Source organism: Panthera onca, chromosome D4 (assembly GCF_046562875.1).
Source record: "Panthera onca isolate mPanOnc1 chromosome D4, mPanOnc1 haplotype 2, whole genome shotgun sequence".
Taxonomy (NCBI): Eukaryota; Metazoa; Chordata; class Mammalia; order Carnivora; family Felidae; genus Panthera; species Panthera onca.
The window spans coordinates 11822283-11843347 of NC_138351.1; the positions used below are offsets into that span (position 1 = coordinate 11822283).

Below are 21065 nucleotides of genomic sequence, written 5' to 3' on the forward strand. Positions count from 1 at the left end.
ACTTAACATTTAAAATCTAGTATTTTTTTCAGCGGAGCCAGACCGTTACAACCAAAAGCAACTTGAAGTTAACTAAAGTAGGGCACCCAATGCTACCAAGGCATATTTGGCAAACCCAAACGAGATTTCGTCCTATGATAACCACACTCTCTTTTGGCTTTAGCCTGGGAGACAATGAGGTATGGTGGAAAAATCAGTGTGCCGGCAGCTGGAAGGCTCACTTTCTTTTCCTAGCTCTGTCGTACAAGTTGCAGACCAAATGCTTCAGCCTCTTGAAATACCTAGAAACCACTTGTTTCCTCATCTATAAATTGGGTATGACAGCATGGCTGAATTATCCTGGGAATCAAATGGAGAGCTGCCAGCAAAAGCATTTTGTAACATCCGTAGCTTTAAGAAGTGTCAGGGAATATTATTGCGGCCCGTGAATACATCTCATACAATAATGATTTGACTGCATGTATTGAACAGAACGGCATAGAGCTCTGTTGTACGTTTTAGCCGAGAGAAAATCCTTTTGTTGATCGGCTACACACCATACTGGCTATGGGATAATCACCAATGGTAATAGTAATGTTAGCACTACCGTTCAGCTTACAGAATTCAAGAACTCCTCGATGCCTTGTGAAGTCTTTTAGGGGTAGAAGTTGAAGGGCAGTGGTATGAAGAAGGCTGGGTCAGCAAGGGACTTGGGTGTGGCTTCGAGAAGGTTGCTTACACTGACTGTGTTTGATTCTAATGGGCCACGAAAAGGTGGTTGTTTCAAAGAATGGGAATGCACCTGCCTTGACATTTCTTAGAACTATCTGGGTTACAAATTTTGATGTGGCCCCAAAGAAAAAGGAAAATAGATTTGCAAGGGAGGCAGGGTGGGATGTGGCGGTGTGTGGGATGTCCAGAGGGAAGCAAGCTGGTGTCTCAACACCGAAACCTTCTTTCCTGGAATGGATCTGGAAACCTGGGCTGGGCCGGCTTCAGGTCTTGTCTCCAGAAGGGAAACAGAACCGGATGGTGACTGCTCTGCATTTTCCGGTGTTCACTACAGAATAGGTGAATGGAATGAGCTGCTGTGGCCCAGACATTAGGAAGAGCAGGTTTGGGATACACAAGAAAGCCCTCAAGAGACTGCTAGAACTTTATCTTGCTTCCCCTCCCAAATCCCCATCCCTGGGTTTTGGAAGTGGCAAGTCTATTATATGAGAAATAGCAAATTTTAGGGTGTCCTTGGCTCCATCCATCTTCCTGTTCAGTCAGTTCATCCTTGAATCTTTTAGCCTCAAGCCTTCATTCACTCTTTTTTTTAATGGGGAAGGAAAAGGAATGGGAGAGGTTTTGTGAACAGCTGGGCCCTCCCAGTTGCTGGGGTGGGTTATTTTAAGCTTTGTTGAATGTGTCCAGAGACCCAGATGACATTTTTAACTAAGCTACTTTATTAAATCTTGGGATAAAGCATAATGATGTTTATTGAACACACACACACACACACACACACACACACACACACACACACCAGCAACATTATGTGTGAAACTTGCCCTACGAATTTTCTATAAAACATCTGTTCTCTCTGAGCCCTTCGTGAACTATGCAAGTTTGGTAGTTTCTGTTAAGACTTGAGGGACAGAAGTTGGAACCTAGTTTTGAGGAATCTAAGCATAGGTATTGGCTTCACTAACCTTAACCTCTATCTTTTGGGCCCTAGCCACTCTTGTGTTAGACAACAGTAAGGTAAGCAAATCCTGTAATAGGATTTGAACAGGATTATTTGAGAATAATAGGCAGGGGGATAAAAAGGTCTGGATTTCCCAGGGATTTTTAAATCGAAGGTAGAAAGCTCAGTGTCCTTTGTTAGCCTACAGCTTTGACAGTTAATTGCCAGCACTCATGATTTGGCCAATATGCCTTTAATGTTTACACTTGCGTAGCCAAAGGAAAAGCTTTGGGTCCTTTTATCTGACTTGACTCTCACTGATTACGAATAAGAGGATATCTGGAATACATACAAGGCTTGTTAACATCCACATTTTCTTAAGCTTTAAATACCTTTCATCTCCTATATTTTTAGTGATGTCAAATTTTGGAGTGATGCTTGTATTCGTAGGAAGAGAAAATTTTCAGGAACGCTCAATCTCCAAAGAAATCCTTTCCCTTGGCATAAAGTCACAGAAATTTTCTTTCCCTTTCCAAGTCTCTACCTATAGGTGTTTTGCATAAATATAATATTTAATTCTTGCCCTTCTATTATTTTCCTCTAAGAAGAGTCCTCTTTTGTGGCTAGGGGTATCTGGTTTTGTTTTTAGGGCTTTCTAATGGAAAGAGAAAAGTTGAAATCAGAAGACCAGAGTTTATTCTATTTGGCAAAAGATGCCACAGAATACTGGGAGGAGAGTTTTATAACAAATGGTTAATATACGTAGTGTATGAAAAGCTTTCCCAAGTTAGTAAAAAAAATTCAGAAAATTCAGAACTATTGTCACCTACAACGACAAACACCTGAAAAGGACATCCTCATTAATAACTGAAGAAATAGAAACAAAAAAAAATCCATCAAGATGAAAAATTGAAAGCACTCAGGGTTGGCGTGAATGTTGGAAAATTGTCATGTTAAATCGACATGTTAAATTGTCATGTTAAATGGGAGTTAAATCGATAAACCTTTTGGCTGGGCAGTTTGGCAGTGTGTGTCAAAAGTAATGGACTATTTATCCAATAATCCAAGAATCCCTTAATCTAAGAATCTATCCTGTAAATTTCCTGATACGAATGTGGAAGCGTCTACGTACAAGAATACTCACTGCCGCTTTTGCAAAAGAGAAACGTGTAAACATTTATATGTTTAAGAGGAGAGAACAGGTACATAATTTATGGCACGGTCACACCATGGATGCATTAAAACGCATGAACAAAGGAGGTGGACCTATATGGACATGAAAAGGCTGTGAATGATCGTTTATATTCAGTGAAACAAAGCAATTAGTAGGGGATCATGGGTAGCATGATGCCACTGTTGGGTAGGCATAGAAAATAGGGTTGGAAGGACATACTCCAGCTAACAGGTAACAGTGAATACGTCTGGGGTATGTGGGTGCATAAGGCGGGGGAAGGAGAATCTTCTCCCTTACTACATCATATACTTCTCTTTACTAAATGATCATCCATGGATGTGCATTGCTTTGGTCATTCAACACATCAGTAAAGAATAACAAAGCAAAAAGGAGAAGCTCTGGGTTTGAATGATGACACTACCATTTGTAACTTATATGACCGTGGCGAAGTCACCTGGCCTTCTGGGATTTGCTTCCTCCTTTATCAAAACAGGGAAGGTAAAACCACTTTCTACACATCTTCCAGGGTGCATGGGATGATTGAAGACGGTAACGGATTATTAGGAGTAATTTATTCACGTAACACAATTATCACCAAACTCTTTCCCTCCGAATAGAATAAAAGGACATGTGCACGTGTGCATTTTCTTTTAGTCTCGGTAGCTTTACGGATCAGAAAATGCCCGTTGCTGTGGAGATCACAGTTCTTTGGTAAGGCTTCTACTGGACTTTTGGTACTCCTCCATGCTGCGGGCTAAGGCTTGGGCGGTGACTCCTGAAGTCACCATCCCGTCCCCGCTCCTCGTGCGTGCACACACCACTCATGCCACACACACACACACACACACACACACACACACACACACACACGTGCACACACACACCCTGCCTCGGACATCGAGGTGGCAACAGCTGCTCTGGCATGGACTTGAACTCAAAGGATTGTTTTTCTTCGCAGGGTCTGTGCATTATTTCCTGTTACGAATTAGCCGAGTCCGGGCCAAGCTTTTCCACACCTTAAACCTTTCTGAGGCTCGCGCTGTGTTAAAGCAGAACACCCCTCTACCGAAGCCAGCTCTTAATCTGCTCGTTTCATGAGGATTTTCCAGCCTAATGGACTGGGCCACGTGAGAGATTACTGAGAGGAACAGACCAGGCAGGGGCTAAGAGACTCCACGCTAATCTGCCGAGGCGTCTGAAAATGCACAGCTGTGGGCACTAGAGATGCGTTCAAGTGTTCGGGCAGGATGTTTGTCAGGGGTGCCTGGTCCTGCAGCCTTGCTGAATGTTTGGTTAGGAGGCATAATCTTTTTTTGGACAGCATCTCCCAAATGTAAAGTGACAGATGCTAACGCAGAATATAATACAGAAGACCCAGCCCTGCTGTCATAAATAACAGTAAATTGTTGAATCTTGCTGAGTTGTAAATCTTTTATTGCCAGGGGTCTTTAGTTCACTGGAACAGAGTATAAGGAGTGGGGGCTCTTAGCAAATGGCCTGTGATTATTTCCCAACCAGACAGAAATGGGTCTGATGGAATTTATTTAACAAGCCACATAAATGCATTTTAATGGATTGTGACAACTCCTCTGAAAAAAAAAACCACATGGCTATAGAGACTGAGTTTTGAGGGGAACATATAGGCACATATACGTGTGTGTGTGTGTGTGTGTGTGTGTGTGTATCTTCATGTATATATAAGTGTGTGTGTGTATATATACATATATATAATTTTTTTCTGTCTACCTATAAATGTGCCAGATGGAAAGTATTCTTAAGCATTTAGAAAGTTTATCAAATAGCTTATGTGTGTGCACATGTGCACAGAACTCCCCCTCCTCCAAATATATGTCTTCTTCCCTGGATGTATTCAAGAGGAGAGTAGACCAGATTTCAGAAACATATGAAGCCTGCATAGACCTGAAGGAGGTGACTTAATGTTCCCAAATGATCTATGTTTCTATGATAATGAATAGAACTTGTGCTGGAGTCGGATGGGCTGAAAGTAAGAAATATAAGTAATATAAATCATACTGTTCTAGGCAGGAATCTGTCTTGCAGGGACAGCTTTCTGCAGTGAGCTCAACACCACGGGTAAGTTCGGAGATCGGCATAGCACATAGCAGGAGACAGTACACGTCAGAGGCACAGACAGGGGCAAGGAAAGAAAAAGATGCAGGTCACGACAGGGGTACAGACATGGTCCTGTCACTCCTTACCACGGGCGTCAGCAGCTTCTCAGTCAGGAGGCCTGGTGGTCGAAGAAAAAAGACCTTGTACTTACGTAGGCAGGTTACAACTAATTTGCTATTTCATTATTGGCAGGCTGCATTCGGTTTACCTGATTTTGTAGTGTGGTTTTAGTCCTCAAACGCTTTTTAGTTTCACATCTAAAAACCTTGGGTGGAAGAACGCTTTTATATTAGTCTATGAAGGATGGTACGTTTAAATAATGGAAGACTATATAGACGCTAAAATCGTGTTGTGGAAGAATAGTCAGTGACCTAGAGACACAGACGGCAGGGAAGGGCTGGGTATATTAAGTGAAAGATGTAGGTGACAGAAAATCCCTTCTGCAAAAATATGGAACTATGTAAATGAAAGAGACAGAGAGAGAAAGGGAAACGGAGATACCAAGATACAAACAGTACACACAGAAAGTTAACAGTGTTCATTTTTAGATTTACAGATCACTCTTATTTTCTTCTTGCTGATGTGTTCTTCCTAAATGTTCAAAAAAGGAATGTATATAATATATAAGTAATTATATATATTTACTGAATTATATATATTGCATATAATTATATTATATACAATATATTATATATAGTATATAATTATATATTATGTTGTATTATATTATATTATATACAATATATATTATATATACTTACTTAATTATATATATTTACATAAATATATGTAATTATATATAAGTGTATATAATATATATGTATATATATTATACACTTATATACACATATATAACACATATAACATATCTACACATATATGTTATATACAATGTATATTATATACATATAATATATACATGCACATGCACACATAACACACATAACATGTACACACATATGTTATATATTACATATGTACATGTTACATATTTATACATATACACACCTATGTAATATATAACATATATGTTATGTGCATATGTGTATGTGTAATATGTATATATAATATACATTATATAATGTATATATGTATATATATAGCATATGTGTTATATATATTTGTAATTAGAAAACCATTGTAGGTTAGCAAAACAACAAATTCGTTCAATTGCTATGAATTACAGAATTCACACCTAAGAATTAAGAAATGGTACGAGGAAGAGGAAGGAAAGCAAGGGTAGGGCCCTGAGTATTTATTTGGTGCCAGACACTGAGCTGGAGCTTGCTTACATTACCTCCTCTCACCCTCCATCTGTTAGATAATAAAACCAAGAGACAGAATCACCTTGCCCGAAGCCACATAGCTAGCAGGTGGCGAGGCAGTTTGTATCTCCTTTCTTGTTGGATCCCTAAATCTCAGATCATCTCTGGGCACTCAACTCTGCCTTCTTGACCCAGGTAGATCCAGTGGTTCCTATCCTGGTCTTCATTTGGATTGATCACTTCATAAAACAGCAGCAAATAGACCCTTTCTTATTTTATTTTTTAAACATTTATTTATTTTTAAGACAGAGAGAGACAGAGCATGAACGGGGGAGGGTCAGAGAGAGGGAGACACAGAATCCGAAACAGGCTCCAGGCTCCGAGCTGTCAGCACAGAGCCCGACGCGGGGCTCGAACTCACGGACCGCCAGATCATGACCTGAGCCGAAGTCGGCCGCTTAACCGACTGAGCCACCCAGGCGCCCCGACCCTTTCTTATTTTAGTGAGCCAGGTTCTGTACCTTAAGGTGAAGATTTCAGTATTTTCCAAGCACTGAATTACGTAAATACCAGAAGGGACAGAAGTTCTAATATCACCGCCCCCATATTGCACCTGAGGAAGACTAGATGGCCTGATTCTCAATGACCTCTTGAGAAACAGGACTTGGGCCAAACTTCTGGATGCCTGCAACCTCTCTGCACCTGTCCAGAAGTTAGGGACTGAATGCGAAATCCATCTCGGTTCGATTCTAGTGGGCTCTCGTCTCCCCTTCCAGCCCCTAAGTGTGTGCATACAGACTTCCAGGGGGACGGGAAGCTGAGGATGGGCTGTTACTCCCATCTGGTCTCCATGTAACAAAGCCTGTAACTGCATAATTATCCATGTGCAAATGGAGAAGTCCCTTGATGTTTGGATAACCACATCCATGTCTTGAGTTTGTTATTTCTCAAAATTCCACTTAGCCGTCTCCTGCTTCCTCATGTACCGCACTGCACAAAGCCTGGTGGCCCTCCCTGGCAGCTGGGGCTGAAAGGCGGAAGGACGCCCTGCCATCATGGCAGCCTGGCTTTGGCCTTTCTTCATGGGTTTTGGTTTTTGTTTAGCCGAGAAGACAGGAAATATGTCTTTGTGTATCTGGCTTTCCATGCACTCTGGAGATGGCCGTGGCGGTGGCTGTGTGGTCCCGCACAGCACTCTCTCTGTGAACCATCAAGGAAGCTTCTGTTTATTGTTCTTTTTGTGCTCGGATTCACTTCGGGAATTGCAGGGCTGTGACACTGCGAGTGGAGAATATTGAGGAATGTCATGCTTACTTTTTCTTTTCTCGCTTTGGGACTCTTTTTAACAAATGACTTATTTAAGGCTAAAAGGAAATCATCCGGGGGGAGGCATAGTTAAGGGAGTTCGTTCACACATGAAAACAATCCCGTACTCATTAGTGTTCCGTGACCGGGGAAAACTCACGTGGCGTCAAAATTCTGCCCCTGCTCTGAGATCCTCGCCTGCGGCTTTCAGCTGCACAGCGCTGCTCTCTAGGACTTTGACTTAATTAGAAACTGTGAACTCGTGGCTAAATCTAATTTAGGAGAATCGTCGTCAGCGACGATGCTACGCCCATGCAGGGGTGCAGCAGTCCTGCCGCGGTCCAGGTGAGGTTTCAGAGCTGATGGGAGGTACTGACAGCAAGTTAGGAGAACGGACACAGCGAGATGGGTTAAGTACCCGCAGCCGGGAAATGTGGCTAATTGCATGCTGCCCCCTGCTCCGCCCGCTCTGTCCTAAGATTTTAGGAGTCCCGGCTCAGTAGGAACAAGCTCAGGCCGTGTCTGTCTGTGTCTCTGTGTGTCTGGAAAAGCGTGTGTCTCTCGTTTGTCCCTGTGACAGTGTTCACGTGGCTACCTGGGATCCGTACGTGTGTGCCACCTGTTGCGTGTGTACGTGACCGTGCACTCGGGTCCACTTTGCCCCTCTTTCCAAGCGGGAACAGAAGGACGTGTTCCTCGGTGGCAGGAAAGCCCACCCTGGTCCCCCCCTCCTCCAGCCAAAACCAGATCACGTGGAAACTGGAGAAAGCCCCACGAGGGGGGGGTGAGGAGGGAGCAGCAGAATGCCTTGACGTGGACCCCCCCCCCCCCCCGGGCTGCGGTCTGGGTTTCACTCGGGAATACAAGTCAGATGCTGCCTCAATGCCGTAAACAAAGCCAACGCTACTTGTGTAAGTAGACTGACTCCTTGCACCGCAACGGTCTGCTACATTGGCCCCGGGGGGGATGGGGAGCGTTCCTAGGGCTTCTGTTGGAAAGTGAAATGGTAGTTTAAGGGATAACCTGTTGTCTGGAAGTGAATTTGAAGTGTTGGAGGAGGGGGATGCAATTCGGGGGAGGCAGCAGCGTAATTTGTGTCACGGTTCGTTTCACGAAGGGTTTTTGTCTTTATGGAATCTCATCTCCAGTGAATTTTCACAACCCTGCCCCCTCTCGGCTTTGCAGACAAAAACATGGAGCATCAGAAAAGTGACGTGATTTTCCCTAGTCGGGGGTAGAGAGGCAGGACTCACATCTCCATCTTTTAACTTTGAAAGTGAGTGCTCTTTGCTTCAACAACAGGGCTTCCGAAGGCTCTATTTCTTTGATCAATTACCAGCTCTTGAAACCACATTTTCCCCAATGACGTTTGTCTTGGGATGACTGGTAGAGGCAGAGCTGACGGAAGACGAGGAAACAGCCACGCAGAGCAGAGGGTGAGGTGAAGAGGAAGGACAGAGATGGCGTGATGCGGCCACCAACCCGGGAATGCAGGGCGGCCACCAGAAGCTGGTAAAGGCCTGGATCAGATTCTCCCCTGAAGCCTTCGGAGGAAGGGGGCCCTGCTGGAGTTCAGACTTCTGGCCTCCAGAACTACGAGAGACTCACTCTGTCTGGTTTTTAAGCCACCACGTTTATGGCAATTTGCTACATCAGAGCCTCAGGAAATGAATATAGATTTTGCGTTTGTTTAGAGATTTTTGTTTTAGTTTCTCACGGCTGCTGTAACTAATTGCCATTAACACGGTGGCTTAAAACAACAGAAATTTCGTCTGTCACAGTTCTAGAGGCCAGAAGTCCAAAATCCAGCAGGGCCGTGCTGCCACTGGGGGCTCTAAGGGAGAATCATTCCATGCCTCTTATGGCTTCCGGTGGCTCCCACATTCTTTGGCATTCCTTGGCTTGTGGCCACTTTCCTCTGATCTCTGCCTCTTCCTCTGGATGTTCCTTCTCTCCTGTGTCTCTCCTTCAGTGAGAACAAAGTTCCTTCCCCACCATTATGGAAGTGGTCCAAATGTAATCAACCCGCCACCGGCTGGTTAGCTGATCACCTCGGGAATGATGCCATATTGGGAACTCACTGTTGGTCTCTGCTCCTGGCAGATCGCACGCCCAGTGGTGGCCGTAGCCAGGTTGGCTTTGGCGAGAGGAAATCCATGTTGCTGAGCCCATGTATAACCTCCCTTCTTGCCTCTGTGGCCGCTTTGTTCCTGAGCCCGTCGGTCAACGACGCGAGTGGCTGGGGTAAGAAGCTGACCGGTATTCACAGAATAGGTCATCCTACCCACTTGATTTGTAAAGTCACTCTCTGCTCAAGTCACTTTTTAGTGAGCATTCGCAGGGGACGCAAATATCTTCGTGATTTCCCGTGTCTTACCTTAGAAGAACTGTCACTTACTCTCATGTATCTTCTCCAGCCCTTATCATGCCTCAGATGCCCCCCAACTAGATTTATATTCAGCGTACAGCCCTACCCCATTTTTATGGTATCGGTGGTTTAATGAGCAGGGCTACCTGGGTAAAATTTCCAGATAATTCGAACTTAATCTTCTGCTAATCAGTGATAACCAGAATTTTAAAGGGTGAACTTTTATTCAAGTATTTTTTTTCTCACATTAACCTTCTTAAACAGAATATATAGTACCTTTTCAAAAAAGAAATCATTGAGATTCATTTCAGATATAAAGTTGGTCTATAATCTTTTTAAAAAAAATTTTTTTTTTTTAACGTTTATTTATTTTTGAGACAGAGAGAGACAGAGCATGGACGGGGGAGGGTCACAGAGAGAAGGAGACACAGAATCTGAAATAGGCTCCAGGCTCTGAGCTGTCAGCACAGAGCCCGACGCGGGGCTCGAACCCACGGACCGTGAGATCATGACCTGAACCGAAGTCGGATGCTTAATCGACTGAGCCACCCAGGCGCCCCTAAAGTTGGTCTATAATCTTGACTACTTAACAAATGAGTTGTACCTATTTATTTTTGTATTTCTTCCAAGTCCTGGTCACAAGGCATATAGAACTTTACATTGTTGTAATAGCGTAACACTTACTTTGTATTCGGCGTTTTTGATTTAGCATTAAAGCGTTGTCTGTGTTCCTTCTATACCATTTAAGAAAATGTCATTTGTTATAGCAAGTAAGCCTTTTTAACAGTAAACAACTTTTATTGCCTTTAAACACAGTGGAGAGTTATTTCTCACCCCTGTCAGAGGGTTTTGGCTGTTGAGCAAAGACTCTTGGCTTCCATCTTGTGGCTCTGTATCTCCTAGGGCCGCGTGTTCACCTGCACGGAGTCTGTGGAAGAGGAACTAGGCACACGAGGTACATCTGTTTCTCACCATCCTTAGCCCAGAAGGCACAGGCGTTACTTCTGTTCCGTTCTCTTGTTCATGTATCGTCTGCTGTGAGATTAGTCGTGTGGCCACACTAGATGCAAGGGTGGTCTGGGAAATGTAGCCCCTGGCTGGGGGCTGGAGGGGGGTGCTATTCAGTGACACGTCTGTCCTGTGGAAGCGGATCATAACGTTTTGTGGGCTGTGAACCAAGTCTACCACAGCTGCACAACCTTGGTAATTATCCTTTAAAATGGCTGAGGAATATTCTATATGTTGGTGCATCACGCTTTACTTGATAGGTCCTTCATTATTTATTCTCTCTTATTTATAAAGATCGTTTTTAATTTTTCATTTCTAACGAATACCACTGTAAGAATTATCTACACACCCATTCCTCTCCCCGCCCCCCCCTTAAAGATTGTTTCTTTACGAGCAATTCTAAAAGGTGGGAGAGACAGAAATTTGTGAACAAAGGTTACAAATGTTTTTCAGAGTCGTGAATCTATAGACTTATTCCTTGAGGGCGGTGACTAAACCGAATTCATTGCTTGTATCTGCAGGATCTTTGACGTCCCCTGTTTCATGGTAACACACAATAAAATGAGCTGAATGACTAAATAAATTTTAACGAGAGCATGTGGACCATAATTTATTATGACTCTGGATAACAGTATGGGTGTGATTATTGTCCCTGTGTCTTTCCCATCTTGATAAATGACACCATCACCCATTAAGTTATTGAAGGTAGAAATCTGGGATTGGATTCTTTCCCTCACTGGCCCTTGTATTCGTTGTTCATTGCTGTGCAAGAAATTATGACGCAACTGATGGCCTAAAATGATCATGAATTTTTATTTGGCTCACAGCTAGATAGATTGTTCTCACCTGGGGACTCTCATGAGGTCACAGTCACATACTCCTGGGGTCTTTGTCATATGAAGGTTTGACAGGGACCGGAGGATCCTTTGCAAGATGAACCACTCGCACAGCTGGCTAGTTGCCGCTGGCTGTCAGTTCCTCTCCCTATGGGTGCTTATGCAGGGACCTTGCGTGTCTTCATGACAGAATGGCTGGTCCCCTGTAGAGTGAGTCAACAATCCAAGAGAGCAAGACGGAAGCGACAGTGTCATGTATGGCCTCACCTTGGAAGCCACACACTCTCAGTTCTTCAGTGTTCTACTCACCACGCGGTTCTGCCCTGTTGGTGTGGGAGGGTCTGCGCAAAGACCCCACTACCAGAAGGCAAGGGTCATTGGGCGCCATCTTGAAGGCTGGCTACCAGAGTTCCAGTCTTCCGTATTTCATTCCAACTACATGTTCTTTTCATTCTCCCTCTTCCAAAATCTCAAATAGAATCTCTTCATTTCATTTCTCCTGCCTCTTGCCTAGTCCAAGACTATCCATACTCAGCTCTGCTGTGATAGCCTTCCACCTGATCTTTCGGCTCATCATTCTAATGCATTCTTCACATAGCAGCCGTTCGTTTTTCCAGTGAATTAATTCAACATATTAGTTGTGTTCTTACTACATAATAGGTTTGTTCTAGATTGTCAGAATATAGCAGTGAAGAAAACAAAGACCTTAGAGCTTCTATAAAGCAGGGAAATAAATGAATAATAATGGGAAATATTAGGTGGTAATATACATCCTACCGAAGATTAAAACAGGCTAAACGAAAGAGAGGGCAATAGGAAAATTAGGAATGTGTGGGTGCTGTATTATACAGGTCTGTCAAGGGTGCTGTCTCTGATTAGTTGACATTGGGACAGAAACCCCAAAAGATAGAAGGAGGCAGGCATGCAAATATCTGGGTAAGAGAGTTCTAAGCAGAGGGAAGAGCAAAGACAAAGGCCCTGATCATGCTCGATGTGTCTGAGGGATGGTAAACTACCCAGTACGGCTAGAGCAGAGGAAGGAGGACAGTGGAGGGCATCAGGTGTTGCAGGGCTTACAGAGGACGTTGACAACTTTGGCTTTACTTTGGGTTGGTGCAAAAGTCATTGAAACGTTTTGCTGACATGATACGACTTGCTTTTTAAAAAGGTTGCTTGGACTGCTCATTCCGTGATCTCTTATTTATTTTTTAAAAAATGTTTATTTATTTGTTTTATCCCAAGCAGGCTCTGCATTCAGGCGTGGCGTCCATCGTGGGGCTCCATCTCGTGACTGTGAGATCATGACCTGAGCAAAATCAAGAGTCAGACGCTTAACCCACTGAGCCACCCAGGCGCCCCTCATCCTGTGACCTTTTAAAATGTAAATGATATCAGGTCACTTCCACTGCTTAAAGCCTTCTAGGAATTCCCATTGCACAGCTATTATGATCGTCATGTTTATTGCTATTATTGAAATTGACACCCCACTATTCTCTATCACAGAACCCTGCTGATTTCCTTCCTAATACATATCTGACTAGCAAATATTATTATTAGGCTGTTTTGTTTATGGTCTGTCTCCTCCACTTGAAAATATGTACTCTGGCGATGTTGTGGGTCTTTCGATACTAAATCGTCCCAGGACTCTGTTGTTCTTGGAGCTCTTGTGTTTGTTCTTTGCACATTTTTTTTCTGTATCTTCCCTCATTGTCATATTTGGTCGGTGACCTACTTCTAGCAATGCTAGAGTTTGTTCGCAGTTCTATCAAGCTCACAGGTGGTGCTCATGCTGCTGGTCCCTCGAGTAACAAGGGGGTTTGATCACCAGGCTCAACTGAACACTGAAATCACCTGTAGAGCTTTAAAGACTATGAAGCCTTGACCTACTCCTAGATAGGCCAGTATAATTAGTCTGAGATGCCGTCTGAATATTGGTAACTTGAAGGCTTCCTTAGGGATTCTGAATTGTAGTAACATTTGAGAACCACAGGATTAGATGACATTGGTCTCTATTTTAAGACAAAGCATACCGAGTAATACTCTGTAGGGCTATGTGGCTTTCTTTTTTAAAATTCAGCTTAGTAGCTACAGAAAGACTCTGGCCACACCCATGGATGACTTCCAGATCTCTGCCTAGCATGGCCAGATAGTTTCTCCAGTGTCCCAACACACACTGTCAGTGGCAGAAATAAAATTCTTGCCTTCATAAGAGTGGTTGTTCTGAGGGCATTCAAATACATCTGCTGACGACAAGGCTATAGGAAGCCAGGACTCTTCTGTATGAATTTGTGCTGAGGCAGAGAGAAGAAGGGGATGCAGCAGAGAAAACCTCCATTTCTTTTTTCTTGTAATTTCTAGCATGTTCATGTGCAGAGTTTCTAAGCCAGTAACAAACTAAAAACCTCTTGTGTAGAGGAAGCTTCATGAAGGTTCTAAGGTTCTAAGAACCTTCATGCTAACCCTTTGGTCATCAGAACTGGAGGGGCACATGTACCCCAATGTTTATAGCAGCACTTTCAACAATAGCCAAATTATGGAAAGAGCCCAAATGTCCATCAAGTGATGAATGGATAAAGAGGTGTGTGTGTGTGTGTGTGTATATATATATATATATATATATATATATATAGAATGGAATACTACTTGGCAATGAGAAAGAATGAAATTCTGCCATTTGCAACAATGTGAAGAAACTGGAAGGTATTATGCTAAGTGAAATAATTCAGAGAAAGGCAGATATCATGTTTTCACTCATACGTGGAACTTGAGAAGCTTAATGGAGGACCATGGGGGAAGAGAAGGGGAAAAAAACAGTTTCAAACAGAGAGGGAAGCAAACCATAAGAGACTCTTGAATGCAGAGAACAAACTAAGCACTGATGGTGAGGGCGGGAGAGGGGAAAATGGATGATGGGCACTGAGGAGGGCATTTGTTGGGATGAGCACTGGGTGTTGTATGTAAACGATGAACCATGGGAATCTACCCCCCCCCCCAAACCAAGAGCACATTGTATACACTGTATGTTAGCTGACTTGACAATAAATTGTATATAAATATAAAGTGGATGTTTCAAATTACTAAAAATCAATGGGGCAGGTCCAATTTATAGCTTAATAGTTGGCTGCTACATGTGGGTGCCCCAACTGGTGTTGGAGATACTGGGCAGGAGGCAATGCCAGAGCTCTCCTTTACCCCTTAACCCAAAGCCCACTCTATGCCTTTTGCAAGTGATTTACTGTGTGTTAACAGAGCCTGGGGCACTTCCCATTGAAATGCCTTTGATCCCATGTAACTGGATTGATTTTTTTCCTTGGCTGATCTAGATTGGACGACTGATTATTGGACAGAATGGCATCTTGTCGACACCTGCTGTTTCCTGCATTATCAGAAAGATCAAGGCCGCCGGTGGAATCATTCTAACAGCCAGCCACTGCCCTGGGGGACCAGCTGGAGAGTTTGGAGTGAAGTTCAATGTTGCCAATGGAGGTATGTAGTTTAGAGGATACCTTAATCTTCACGGTTTCTGTCCTCTTAGGTTATTGTAGTCTTACAATGACTCTGATGGTAGACGAGCAAGGTGGAGAGGAAGTGGCTCAGAAACTTCCAGTGAGGGATCTGTCTTAGGGTTCTCCAGAGGAACAGAACCAGTAGGCTATAAAGAGATTTATTATAAGGAATTGGCTGGGTTTCCGTTCAACATGGCAACGTAGGAATATCTGGTACTCACCTTCTCCCATGGACACACCGAATCTACAGATACATGGAACGATTTCCTCTGAAAAACAAAAACAAAAACCTAAAAACTAGCACAGCAACCCCTTTCCATAGGGCAAGTGAGAGGGAAACCACTTCAAAGTGGGTTGAAGAGGCTGGGACACAAACCCACCACCGGTGAAATGATCCACCCTCTGGAGAGAACAGAAAACCTAGAGAGTCTCCCCAAGAAAGGGAGGGTTCGTACTCTACATTGGGCACCCCACCTTTTAAGACTGGTACCTGAGAGATGCGCCCCCCCAAAACATCTGGCTTCGAAGACCAACTGGCTCGTGCCCTCAACCTGAGGTCTATGACAAACTGAGGGATGGCTCTTAAAGGGCCTACCCACAGCCACACCTGCCCCGGACCCAGCGAGGGAGTTAGCTCACATGATTATGGAGGCTGACAAGTCCAGAGACTGTAGACCCAGGAGAGCAATGGCAGAGTTCTAGTCTGAGTCCCAAGGCCTGAAAAACAGCACAACTGATGGTGGAAGTTCCAGTCCGAGACCAGGTTCAGGTTCAAAGGCAGGAGAGAACCACTGTCTCAGCTTGAAGCCAGACAGGGAGAGTGACTTCTCCCTTACTCAGCCTCTTGTTCTGTCCAGGCTCTCAGTGGGCTGGATGAGGCCACCGGTAGTGGGCACTTTACACAGTCTCCTGGGTGCTAATCTCTTCCAGAAACCCCCTTACAGACACACCCGGGATAAGGTTTCACCAAATATCTGGGCACTGTGGGGCTCAGTCAGGTTGACATATAAAACTAACCTCACAACGCTTGAGGTGGCCTAATGAGATCTCGAACCTATTTGGTGTTTTGCACCTCTGCCCTTCTTAGCACAGTCAAATGGTTGAATAATTGATGCTTATCTGATGTGGAAGGGGTCTGGATTAAAAAAAGAATTTTTTTAATGTTTATTTATTTTTGAGAGAGACAGAGTGTGAGTGGGGGGGGTGGGAAGAGAGAAAGGGAGACAGAATCTGGAGCAGGCTCCAGGCTCTGAGCTGTCAGCACAGAGCCCAACGTGGGGCTCGAACCCAGAAGTCACGAGATCATGACCTGAGCCAAAGTCGGACGCTCAACTGACTGAGCCACCCACGTACCCCTAGAAGGGCTCTGGAGTTTAAAATAGGAACTTGCTCTAAGTCATTTAGACCATTCCTGTTATTTGGCAGATGAACAAATCAAATCCCCAAGAGGCTCTTGTTCAAGTTCACATGGCTGCTCAAAGCCAGACAAATGAGTTTTTAACATAACTCATAGACTTCCTCTTTCCTATAGCGTTGACTTTGTCTCACTGAAATGCTTATGATCATTCCACTTTTTTCTTATATTAACAGAAATTTATAGTTTGGAGGTCTTTGTGGGGTGGTTTATATATATAGGGGTGAATTAGAAGAACAATTTTAATTTTTTTTAATGTTTATTTATTATTGAGAGACAGAGACACAGAGCATGATCAGGGGAGGGGCAGAGAGAGAGGGAGACACAGAATCCGAAGCAGGCTCCACGCTCCGAGCTGTCAGCACAGAGCCCGACGTGGGGCTCAAACCCACGAACTGTGAGATCAGGACCTGAGCCAAAGTCGGTCGCCTAACCAACTGAGGCACCCAGGCACCCCGAAACACAATTTTAAACACATATTAAGTTAAGGAGAATAATAAATGGGTAGCTTGTGTCCATTATTTGTTTTTCTATTTTGCGCTTTTTTTTCCCCTAAAAGATTTTAAGGTAAATTAGAGCATGAAGACATTTTACACCTAGATATTTCTGAATACATCTCTTCAAAAGAAAGACCTATTCCTACATAACTACATTATCAGGCCTAATAAAAATAACACTAATTCCCTAACATCCTCTAAAACCTAATCTATATTGAAAATTTTCCAGTTGCCTCCAAAATGTTATTTATAGCTGTTTCATCCCAGAACAGGATTCATCCCAGAACCATGCCTTTCATCTGCTCGTCAAGTCTCTAAATTTTAATCTTGAACCCTGAGTCTGCTTTTATAGGTGGGTAGGAGCTGATTTTTAACCAACAGCAGTTACTTTTATGAATCTGAAGGCAATATTTATTATTTCCCCCTCCTTACAGCCATTTGGGACATTATCCAAACAAAGGAATTTCACTCCCATCAAGTGTTAAAAAAAAAAAAAAAAAAGACCCGCAAAACACCTTACAAAGTGTCCCGTGATGGGAGAAGCTCTCCTTCATTAAAAATCACACCTAGGACCACATCTAGTCTTGCAACAGGTACTGAGAATTTCAGGAAAAAACAGGCAGTATTCAGGTATTTTATATGCTGTTAACGCAAGAAATCGAATGGGCTCAGAAAATGGCAGTTTGCAGAGAAATATGATATGTAAGTTGACAAACTAAACAATGGATTTCAAGTAAGCATTTGGAATTTATGTTTGGTTTCATATCTTGTAAGAACAGCTCAGTCATCTCGATGACATCCTGTGCGGCATAAAGGGAGAAGATATTATTTAAATACCCATTTTGTAGACTGAATTACAGGAGGAAGTGAGACCTACTCAGCCATAGAGGGAGGGGATTGAGTTTATCATTTAGCCTTTGACTATATTGAAAGTCCCTCTCTTACGCTTAATTCTTCATGTTTCCATGCCTTGGCATCATTAACGAAGCTCACATTCCTGATGGCATAGAGAGATTCGGTTGGTTCTTCCCACTCAAAGTAGAATGAATTTTACCATAAGTTCTTTTTCGGGAGAAGCATTCACCTCTTTTCATTGTGTGCCATACGGATACATTTTATGGAATTAGTAGGCACATTCAGGGAAATGGGACGCATCTGGAACTATGTTGTTTTTATTTTATTTTATTTTATTTTAATTTAATTTTATTTTCTTTTCTTTTACTTTATTTTATTTTATCTTATTTTATCTTACTTTATTTTATCTTATTTTATCTTCTTATTTTATCTTATCTTATTTTGTGTTTATTTATTTATTTTGAGAGACAGAGCATAAGCAGCAGGAAGGGCGGAGAGAGAGAACCCCAAGGAGGCTCCATGCTCAGTGCAGAGCCCAACGCGGGGCTTGAACTCATGATGGGGAGGGAGATCATGACCTGAGCCGAAATCAAGAGTCTGATGCTTAACTAACTGAACCCCCCAGGCGTCCCTGGAACTATGTTGCTTTTAAAATGGATTTAGAGCACAGGACCATTGTGAGCATGTTTTTAAGTATAGGGGAAGATGCTAGAGGGGAAATGGAATCAGTAATAAAAATACTGGATGTTTTTTGAATCTTACCATGTGCCGGGCACCATAGTCCGACCTTTACATGCATTGTCTCCCTTAATCCTCCTAACAGCCCGATGAAGTGACTGAGGAATAAAATGGTTTCAAAAACTTAACGCCATGTCACAGAATCAGTAAGCTGTGGCACTCAATCAGAGCCTAGATTCGGAGAAGAGGGCAGAACATTTGAATAAGAAGGCAAGGAGATGAGGAAGGAAGCAACTCTGAGGGGTGCAGAATGGAAGTCTGGGGAAATAGTTCCTAGATCTGTGCAAAAAGAAAGTAAGAAGAAAGGTTGCCTGCTCAGATCATGGGACAAGGATAAAGAAGGGACTTGGAACATATTTTGTAAAAGGTACTCTGGAAAATTTGTTGAGAATTCATAGGAAGTTGTGCAGTGAAGCAGCCTCATTCTTAGGGGCAAGCAGTCGGTGTTATTTTGTAACTGCCCCCAGCAATGTGTGGGAGTCTGGGAATGGCAGCAGTGGGGGAAGGTGATGGCAATGTCCCAGGGTTGGGGAATGGCAGCGTGGGCTTGGCACGGCCTTGGGGGGGGGCTTGTACTCATTACGGATATCTGAGCTGCCATCGGACTATTAGGGTTCAAAATCCAGCCTCTGTTAATTACCAGCGATGGGACCTTGGTTAAGGGTCTCCCCCCTTCTTCAAATTTCAGTTTCCCCTTTTGGAAAATGAGGATAATAAGAATTCTTCCTTCATCTGCTTTTTGTGAGTGCCCAATTCCATATAAAGTGTGAAATGCAGTGTATGTAAGTTTCAGTACAGGTTGGCTCATGTTATTATGCTAACAAAGGTATGGCTCAAATGGTGGACCAGAGGGTCTTGCCTGGGATAAGAGACCATGGAAACTAGAATGGACCACTGGCCTGTGATTAATCAGGTGATGACGAGCATTAGTATAGGAATGAGCAGGTTCAGCAGAGGTACAGAGTAGGGTGGTTGGCAGATAAGGAATTTATGGGCTGAGGACAACCCAATTTGATATTTTTGAAAGGATTTCAAGCGACAACAATACTTCAGGTATGACCCTGCCAGCCATTGGCTAAAAAGAGGAAAAGTCATCGGAGTAGATGACGTCAAGGAACTTGGAAGTTGTCAGCGGCTACAGAGGTTGCTGATGAACTGTGAGGGTAACAATGTGAGTGGCTGATAGGCATCATAGAAAACCAACATTCTAGAAGCTGTTTTCCTTTTGGAAACAGGTGTGCTTTGTCATTGAAATTCGGACTGTTTAAAAGTGAGGGACAGAGCTGGCTATTGTATTAGACAGTGTAGCTCTAAGGATTAGGATAGAAAAGAAATTATTTCTAGATTTCTCGTCAGTTGAAAGTTACAATATAGTTGGGTAATTCATACACAACCCATCTATTGTCTATCGTTTATATTTTAGATCTCAGTGTACTCATTTGATTGAGTGTACTCATTTGATTTCCCAAACTTGTTGCAAAAAAATCTAAAGTGACTTGCATTAAGATGTAAAAATTAAAAAGAAAAGAAAAACAGAAAGAGGACGAATTGTTGATTTTCTATTCATTTAAAGTGTATCACAACCTAATTGTCCTTTTGATCTTGTAAGGAAACGGATCAAATATTTTTTGTTTAAACCTCATTCCATTTATTTAAAAAAGTTTTTTTTTTAATTTTTTAAATGTTAAAAAAATTTTTTTTTAATGTTTTATTTATTTATTTATTTATTTATTTATTTATTTATTTATTTTTGAAGGAGAGAGAGAGACAGAGCATGAGCAGGGGAGGGGCAGAGAGAGAGGGAGACACAGAATCCGAAGCAGGCTCCAGGCTCCGAGCTGTCAGCACAGAGCCCCGATGTGGGGCTCGAACCCACGAACTGTGAGATCATGACCTGAGCCGCAGTCGGACGCTTAACTGACTGAGCCACCCAGGCGCCCCTATTTAAAAAAGTTTTTAACTTTATTTATTTATTTTGAGAGAGGCAGAGTGAGTGGGGGAGGGGCAGAGAAAGAGGGAGACGGAGAATCCCAAGCACAGGCTGTGCTGCCAGTGCAGAGCCCGATTCGGGGCTCAAACCCACAAAACCATGAGATCGTGACCTGAGCCGAAACCAGGAGTCAGAAGCTTAACCGACTGAGCCACCCAGGCACCCGCTTTAACCTCCTTTTAAAAACTTGGAAGTCACTAGAGAGCACGAGTTGGGGGAAATAGTTGACCCTGGTAAGAGCTGCCTCAACAAGGCAGCAGACCTGGGAGTAGAAGCCATACTTTTTTTCTCCAGATGCACTTAGGAGGCTGCAGTTTAAATCTGG

General features: G+C 43.2%; 1 protein-coding gene across 1 annotated transcript in view; it reads left to right on the forward strand.

The window, feature by feature from the left end:
* Window positions 1–21065, forward strand: part of PGM5 (phosphoglucomutase 5) — a 183217-nt gene that overhangs the window by 5573 nt on the left and 156579 nt on the right. Inside the window, exon 2 of the mRNA XM_060610125.3 lies at window positions 15064–15226. Within this exon, the coding sequence (XP_060466108.1) occupies window positions 15064–15226 (163 nt within the window). The remainder of the gene's footprint in view (window positions 1–15063; window positions 15227–21065) is intronic.